This window comes from Drosophila kikkawai, chromosome 2L (assembly GCF_030179895.1).
Source record: "Drosophila kikkawai strain 14028-0561.14 chromosome 2L, DkikHiC1v2, whole genome shotgun sequence".
Classification (NCBI taxonomy): Eukaryota; Metazoa; Arthropoda; class Insecta; order Diptera; family Drosophilidae; genus Drosophila; species Drosophila kikkawai.
In genome coordinates this window covers 31,561,797-31,570,656 of record NC_091728.1, presented here as the reverse complement: position 1 = coordinate 31,570,656, position 8,860 = coordinate 31,561,797, and the positions used below count along the sequence as shown (strand labels likewise).

General features: G+C 53.4%; 1 protein-coding gene across 1 annotated transcript; it reads right to left on the bottom strand.

The window, feature by feature from the left end:
* Nucleotides 1-1,725: 1,725 nt before the first annotated feature.
* Nucleotides 1,726-7,118, bottom strand: LOC121503231 (uncharacterized). Its single transcript, XM_070286119.1, has 3 exons — nt 5,777-7,118; nt 3,994-5,679; nt 1,726-3,956 (listed from the first exon to the last, which is right to left on the bottom strand). Exons 1-3 carry the CDS (start codon nt 7,116-7,118, stop codon nt 1,726-1,728), a joined length of 5,259 nt encoding a protein of 1,752 aa, XP_070142220.1.
* Nucleotides 7,119-8,860: the final 1,742 nt, after the last annotated feature.

The window sequence follows — 8,860 nt, the reverse complement described above, 5'->3', positions numbered from 1 at the left end:
GATCCTTCCACTGAAGATCCGTGAACAAAAGGAGTTTCCACCGGCGCAGAGGCAAAGGAACCCAGAAGCGAAAAAGTAAAGTCGGGGGCGTCGTGGGAAATTCAATCGATCAGCTTTATTCGGCTACATACATGTTACTAAACTAAGCTTAAGCAAACGGCTGCGCTCCCGCCCGCTTACTTCGCTAAGCGAGAGTGAGAGAGCGGCAGCGGCCGATCCAAGTGTTTGACAGCGCAGCCCGAAGCCCGCGCTCGAGAGTGCGAAAGCGCTCAGCGCTGCGGGAGAGCGAACGCGGGAGAGCAAGAGGACGAGAGCAGCCCGAGGCCCGCGCTCGAGAGTGCGAAAGCGCTCAGCGCTGCGGGAGAGCGAGCGCGGGAGAGGAAGAGGGGCGCGAGCGGAAGGCTCAGCCGGCAGCGGTGGTACAATGGGTCGCGTACCTAAACATTCCGCCCCCCTTGCAATCACTCGGGTTGCAACAGGTCCGTGGACATTACGGCTGGTGACACGCGCCGGAGACGACCCAGCCGAAGACGGTGCTCTGGGCCACCGGGAGCCCTTCGTGGATCTTGAGGAACCCCGGTTGTATCACACGCGGATACATGTCCGCGCCCAGGACTACGGAGATCGTTGCTGGCAAGTAGAAGCGCTCGTCGGCTAGCATGACATCCCGGAAGTGGGCGCGCACCGCCTCACTCAGCTCCCGGACGGGAGTGCGGATGCGCACGCGCGGCTCCACCTTGAAGATCACGTCGAGTTGGACCTCATTGTCGGCCTTGGACCCCACGGTAGCCGCACAAATCTGCTCTCCACCGACGTTGGTAGTTGGCAGCCGGAAGCACGCTGCAAGCGACGCGTCTATACAGCTCACAGGCGTGCATGGGTCAATGAGGGCCGCCGTGTCGACTGTCTGCGTCCCGGTCTGGATGCGCACCAACGCAGTCGGGAGGATGTTGACGCTGTGCCGCTGCAGGAGCGACGACAGCGACGGCGCCGTAGCCGCAAAGCGGCCGGCGGAACCTTGCTCAGGAGCGGCAGGCGAGGGCCGAGGAGCCACTGTAGACTGGCGTGGAGCGCCGGACGAGGGGCGATGAGCTGCCGAGGAACGCCGTGGAGCGGCGGCCGAGGGCCGCGGAGCGGCTGCAGAACGTCGTGGAGCGGCGGACGAGGGCCGCGGAGCGGCTGAGGAACGCCGTGGAGCGGCGGATGCGGGTTGCGGAGCGGTTGAAGAGCGCCGTAGAGAGGTAGACGAGGGCTGAGGAGCTGGAGAACCCCGCGACCGGGACCGTCGCGCCTCCTGACGCGACTGGCGCGGATTCCGCGGCTTATCGGAGAGGTGCAGCAATGTGTGATGGTCCTGGCCGCACTTCTTACAGCGGTCTCCCCGCTGACACCCTCCGTCAGAGTGCTCGTGGGCCAAGCAGTTGGGGCAGTACCGGTTGGCGAGGACAGCCCGGAGCCTCTTCTCGACGCTCAGTCAAAGAAAACGGCGACACTTCTTCAGCGGATGAATCTGGTTGCAGACTCGGCATCGGTAGGAATTCGAACCTCGCGAACATCTGCGCTCCAGTGCGATGGCGCTGCGTGGACGTGGAGACATCGTGCTGCTATTACTGGCGGAATAGGACGGAGATAAAAAAAATCGAAATAAGTCATAAGCACTCGCAAGTCGAGACACGAACAGGAGCTACGGAACGGCACATTGACATAGAACATTGAGGCCGGTGGCTATTGGGGACCGGCGGAAGCTTCCGTCGGAAGAAGGACGAGCTTCGATATGGGACGCTTAATGAGTCCCCGCGCCGTGCGGATGTCGACCACACGGACATGACCATCGGCTCCGGGAAAGACCGCATCAATCCTGCCTAAACGCCACTCATTGGACGGAAGGTTGTCCTCCTTGACAACCACCATGTCCCCGACCAGAAGATTTCTTGCCGGGGCTCGCCACTTATTCCGCTTGTGGAGTTCCTTCAGGTACTCCTCCTTCCATCGTAGACGAAATTGTTGATGGAGAGCCTTCAGATGTTGCCAGCGATTTATAATGGATGTGGTGACCCCCTTGATCTCGGGTTCAACCACGGCGAGGAGAGGGCCTCCAACCAGAAAGTGCCCAGGCGTAAGCGCCAACAAGTCGGCGGGGTCTTCGGACATTGGAGCGAGCGGACGCGAATTCAGGCACGCTTCGATTCTAGCCAGAAGGGTGGCAAGCTCTTCAAATGTGTACTTTCGCGTGGCCGTAGACTTGTAAAACAAGGTTTTGAAGCTTTTTACACCTGCTTCCCACAAGCCTCCCATGTGGGGTGCTCCCGGAGGAATGAACTGCCAGAGCAGCTGATGGTGACTATAGGCCCCCGTCACAGCCTCTTTGAGAGCGTGGAGAAAGTCTCGTGAGAGTTGGGCAGCCGCCCCTACGAAAGTCTTTCCGTTATCCGACTGCACTTGACGAGGACATCCTCTTCGAGACACGAAACGGGCGAAAGCGGCGAGAAACTTTTCCGTAGTAAGGTTGGACGTAGGCTCTAAGTGAATGGCCTTAGTCGAGAAGCAAACGAACACCAACACATACCCCTTGGTGATGAGACAGGCTCGTCCCGTATAATTTTTGATGTCGAAGGGACCAGCGTAGTCCATGCCGGTATATGTGAAAGGACGCGAGAAGGAGGTCCGTTCCTTTGGCAAGTCTCCCATGAGTTGCGTTTGCAACTTCCTTTTGTGGATGACGCAGACCTTGCACGAATATATGACCGACTTAACCAATTTCCTCACCCTCGGGATCCAGAACTTGGAACGGATCAGACGGATCATTAGCTGATTGCCGCCGTGCAGCGTTATTCGATGCGTAAAATGAACGATGAGTCGAGACAGATGGCAATCGTATGGGAGGATAATGGGATGTCGCTCATCGTAGTGGAGAAGCTCGGAAGTTGTAACCCGGCCGCATGCTCTCATGAGCCCATTCGAATCAAGGAACGGGTTCAAATTTTGAACCAGACTGGAGGTTGGAATTGGTCGCTTTTGGCTTAAACAGCCCATCTCAAGGAGGAAGTGCCTGCGTTGCGTCACGGAAATAAGAAGTCGCTCAGCTGACACGATTTCAGAAGCCGTCAAGTGATCCTCCACCGACGACAGGAGCTTCCGTGAGCGCTGAATGAAGCGATGGACGTAGGCGAGAACTCGCAACGCCTTAATGAGTGGGGAAAAACGTTCAAGAATGTCTTCAGGAGGAACCTTCGCAACATGGACTTTGACTGCTCGCTGCTCGAGGTCAGTTATAGGGGAGACATCGCCTTGCATGGGCCACTCGCTTCGGGGCCTTCGTAACCAGGCCGGCCCATGCCACCACAGTTGGCTGTCCGCGAGGTCTTGGAGCGCTACTCCCCGGCTGGCGAGGTCTGCCGGGTTGTGCTCGGAGCGCACATGTGCCCACTTCTCCACTTCGGTAAACTGGGTGATCTTGGTCACGCGATTTACCACGAACGTCGTCCAGTGACACGCCGGCTTATGCAACCAGGCGAGAACAATTGTAGAGTCCGTCCAACAGTGCAAGGCGGACGCAGGCCCGGGCATCTTCGGAAGGATGGCGGCAGCCATCTCGGACAAGAGCAAGGCTCCGCACAATTCGAGCCGCGGAAGCGACAACGTTTTTACTGGGGCCACACGCGTCCTTGCCGTCAGTAAGGTCACCTCTACCGTGGACCCAACCTCCACCCGGACGTAAATGGCGGCACCGTACGCCTTCTGGGATGCGTCGCAGAATCCATGATGCTCGATGTTCAAATGCGGTCGGAACGTGACCCATCGGGGAATACGAATATTGTCAAGTGCGGAGTAATTTTCCAGGAAGTCAATCCATCTTTGATAAAAATCTTGAGGAAGAGTATCGTCCCACCCTAGATCCTGGAGCCAAATGTCCTGCATGAACATCTTTGCCCGGACAACGAAGGGGGCTAGCCAGCCTGCCGGATCAAAAAGTTTGGCAATTTGAGATAGGACCTTGACGCTTGGTGAATGACGATTCCGAGACCAATTTTGGCGGAATGAAGAAAAACTCGTCGGACGTCGCTTTCCACCGCACGCCGAGAGTTTTAGCCGTGCTCTCAGAGTCGAGTTCCAGAAAATCGGAGTGAAGGAGATGGTCACTCGGGATGTTGGCCAAAATCGCCTTATCATTGGAGGTCCACTTTCTGAGTGGGAATCCCGCCGAACTCAGGGCACCCTGGAGCTCGCGGATAGCCACCTGCGCCTCAGTTCTGGAGTCGGCCCCCGCGAGGACATCGTCGACGTACATAAACTGTCGAATGATCCGACTGGCCTGCGGATACCTCGACTCTTCGTCGTCGGCGAGCTGTTGCAGGACTCGGATCGCTAAGAAAGGGGCACAGTTGACTCCGAAGGTGACCGTTTTCAATTCGTAGTCACGGATTTCCCCCTCGGGATTGCGAAATAGAATGCGCTGAAACGGTGTATGGTTGGGGTCTACCCAAATCTGTCGATACATCTTCTCGATGTCGGCATTGAAAACGAACCTAAAGTATCGCCACTTTAGGATTTGAATTGTGAGGTCGGACTGTAAGACCGGGCCCGCGTAGAGAATGTCGTTAAGGCTTGTCCCGTTTGCGGACGGGCTAGAGGCGTTGAAAACCACCCGCACCTTAGTGGTTGTGCTTTCGGGCTTGAGAACTGCATGATGCGGAAGGTAATACGTAGCGGAACGGCTCTTCGGAGAAACTTCGGCCATGTGGCCTAAGTCGGGGTATTCTTGGATTACCGAGTCGTATCGGGCCTTGAGGGGAGGATCCCTTTTTAGGCGCTGTTCGTTACGCAGAAACTGAGCCAGAGCGAAGGATCTTGAAGATGAGAGCTCGGAACCACCATGCTCAGGGTCGCGCAAGGGGAGCGTCACAACGTACTTGCCACAACTGTCCCTGCGGGTAGTTCGGACAAAATTGCGTTCACAGACAGAATCAGACTCGGAGACGATCTGTGAGGGCCCTTCCTCTACTTCCCAAAATTTGGTGAGGAGCTGGTCCAGCGAGTCGTCGGAGCCGCAGGTGACTCGTGTCGAAAAGGCGGACACATTTCGGGGGGCATTCGGAGATATGGGACCTGTCAACACCCATCCAAAAATGGTTTCCTGGCCGAACAGAGAACCACAAATATTCGCCTTGGAGTTGCCTAGGAGGACTGACGGAAGAATGTCGGCTCCTATCAAGACATCGATTTGGGAGCTCTCAAAGAACTTGGGGTCCGCAAGAGGTATGTCAGGAAGCCCCTTCAGAAAGTCTGGTGGGACGGGGTACGAAGGCAGACTCCCGGCCAACTGCGGAAGGACGTACGCTGCCGTTTCCAACTGCAGTCCGGGTCTGGAAGGCGCTCGAATGGAGAAATGGCAGAATTTCGTAGACTGAGCGGCAATGGTTTGGTTAAGGCCGGAGACTTGGGCTTGAATGGTCTTGAATGGCAGTTTCACGAGGTTGAATAGCCTCTCCGTAATAAATGTCGCCTCGGAACCAGAGTCAATCAAGGCACGCGCTTGGAAAGTGCACCCCAGATGGCAAATGTCGACGAGAGCGGTGCCCAACAGGACGGCCTTTGAGCCGGAAGCGAAGCACACTTGTACGTCAGAGTGATCTTCTGAAGTGCTCGCGTTTCTTGGGGAATCCGCGGGCCGCGGCCTCGCTGGCGCAGACGGAGTCGGAGCGGTCGCGAATGGATTACCACGATGCAGGAGGGTGTGGTGACGGCTGTAACATGTGAAACTTATGGGCACTTGTACAGTCCCGCTGCTGGTGCCCTCGTGCGAAACAATTCAGGCAAAGCTGCTTCCTCTTGATATAGTCGGAGCGACCATTCACATCCATTTCCAGGAAGCGCGGACATACACGAATAGGGTGGTTTTCCCTGGAGCAAAGATCGCACCCTCTTGGGGCTGGAGTCACTCGGGCCTCATACGAGTTGAGCCGGCGCGCTGGGGCGCTTGCAAGGGTTGGACGGGGGGGAACCTGCCCAGAACTGCTAGGCCTGATATCGTCGATCGCCTCTAGAGTACGGTGACGCTCGGTCAAAAACGAGTTCAGCTCGTTCCAGGTCCGAATTTCGGCCTTGTTGTGGACGGATTGCTCCCACATGGACAGTGTGGTTTTGGGAAGTTTTGTGGAAACCATGTATACCACGAGACAATCCCAGGCTTCGACTTGGATGGAGGACATAGATAAGGCTGTTAGGCAACTCTGGATGGTGCCTTGCAGCTCTTTCAGAGCGGCTCCTGACTCTTGGGGGACTACTGGAAGGTTGAATAGGATCTTCAACTGGCTGTTGACGAGCAACCGCCGATTTTCGAACCGTTCGGTGAGGCTCTGCCATGCGGAGATGAACCCTTCGTTTGTAAGAGGGGCCTTCGACACAATGGCATGTGCATCGCCACTTGTCTTTGACAACAGGTGGAACAGCTTTTCCACCGGTGTGAGACGCGAATTCTGGATATAGATCGCCGTAAAAAGGTCTCGGAACGTTGGCCACCGAATATAGTCCCCAGTGAAGACTTCTGTGTCCACTGGTGGCAGACGACAACCCGTAGAAGGGGGTGGTTGACTACTGGCGGAAGCATGTGTGGGTTGGAAGGCGGCCCTGTCAATTACGCCCTGCAGCTGAAACACACACTTCGAAAACACAGAATAGCAGTAACTATACTTCGATTCTAGCTCTGATGCAATGGTCGGAGGATCGTCGGCTTCGGCAAGGAGGTCGGAGCAGCTTTCATAGCTTTTCTCCACCTTTTCCCACAGGGCCCTAATTTGGTCCCAGTGGATTTGGCACATGCCAGGGGGCAATCTGTCCGTGTCAGGGGCAGCCGGAGTGTGCAGGTTAGCCTCGAATTGGGTAACACGGTCTGTTGCGGCAATGAATTTTTTGAGGGCCTTTTGAGCCATCTTGGACACGGATCGCGTAGATCTGGATGAGGTACTGGGGGCAGTGTCAAGGGCCTCTTGACTTTTTGCCCTTGGAGTGGCAGTGGCCGCCTTTGGCTTTAATTGATCAGGCCGCGGGGATCCGGACTGGGACCCTTCCAGAGTAATTGCTGGAATCAAAGGAGTCTGTTCCTCGTCTCCCGTGGGCATTCTTGAAATCGAATGGGTCGTGAATCAGTTGGTCACCGCAGGAAATCCACACGGATTGCGAAGGAAAGACGACTCAACTCTGGTTCGCGGAAAGCCAGTGGACAGCACCAGTGACAAGAAAAAATGTCAACGGCAAGCGAAAAGAAATTTCTCAGCGGAAAAGTTCGGCAACGAACCACAAATGATGGATGGGAAGCAATTGCAGCGATTGCTACTGCTGGCCGAATTAGTGCTGAATGTCGGACCCGGGCTTTGGATTTTAGAAGCCAATTGTATATTTATATGTATATGTATATTCCGTGGTTCGGGCGTGGAGCTCGTATGTAGAATTGGAAACTTTCTTTATTAATTATATTCCGTAATAACGAGAGGAAAAAAATTAATTTTTAATGTTGGAAATAATTTAAAGTGAAGTATTTAATTACTGACACGTAATTACCACAGCGCCGAAACGGCTGAATTAAAAAAAAATCACCCGTGGCGTTGACTTGAAACAAAAAAAATAATTAATTTTTAGTGTTGGAAATAATGGATAAGAGTATTTAATTAATTGCACGTAACTACGACGGCGCCGAAAAGGCGGAATTATATAAAAAAAATACCCTTGGCGCTAACTTGGAAAACGCACTGTATTATGCCGTCGGCACAGCCGTGCATAAGCTAGGCGCTTACGAGAGATAAAGGCACAGAAAACCGAAACAACAACAACACCAGCGCGGCTGATGCGGCGGTCAGCGCGGGAATCCGAAACTAACCGTAAATCGAAGTTTGGTTTTGCCGTCGGCAAAACACCGTATGAGCGAAGAGTTCAGGAGCGAGAACAAAGCGGAATGCAAACAACAAAAAACGTCTGCTGTGGCGGTTGTGTGGATTTGGAGAAATTATTATCGTTTGTTGGTTTTATTGTAATTTAATTCCTATATGGGCGGGCAGAAAATATAATGACATATGTATGTATGGAGTTGGATACGCATGCAAAAATATATGTATGTATGTGGTTGGATGTATTTGCACAGTGGAACACCGCTAACGGCACTGCGGCGGCGTACAACAAAAATATATAGTTGAGGCAGAAAATATTTATATATGGACAAGCCGAGCGGATTTGTGTGGGGTATGTGTTGGATGTTTCGACTTATGGTACAGTGGGAACACGAAGAGTGGACTGTATTTTGGAATTTGGCATATAAAACTGTGAAGGCCTGTGAACCTTGCGTGGAGAAAACAAAAAAAACAAATGGCACACAACAAAAAATATATATGTTGACACCGGCGTATATTAATTGAGCCTTTTTTTTGTTTTATTTATTTAATTTGATTTATTTAGTTTCACCACACAATTTCACTGTATTTCGGCGGAGACGGACTTGCGCGAAAAAAGGATATGCAGAAATTATCACACGTATGTCTGTATGTATGTTGATGTACATATGCCTTGGCCTTTGGCGAGTGGAGCGGAGAAGCGAAAGGAACAAAAAAAACGGCAGGCAATATGGCGATCACACAAAACGGAGACGGATTGGAAAAAAAATTGACGGGAGAAAAAATTCGGAATAAATGGAATTTTCCTCAGACTGCCGTTGTGTCGGAAAAACTCGGATCTGGAGTTGACGCAAAAAGGAAAAATTATCTTGCAGCAGTGTGAACGAAATTGAATGTTCGGACCACTGCTGAAGACCGGCAGAGAGAGGGAGATAGAGGAGGCTCGTACTTATCTTGAGCGGAAAAATCACCGCAACTGC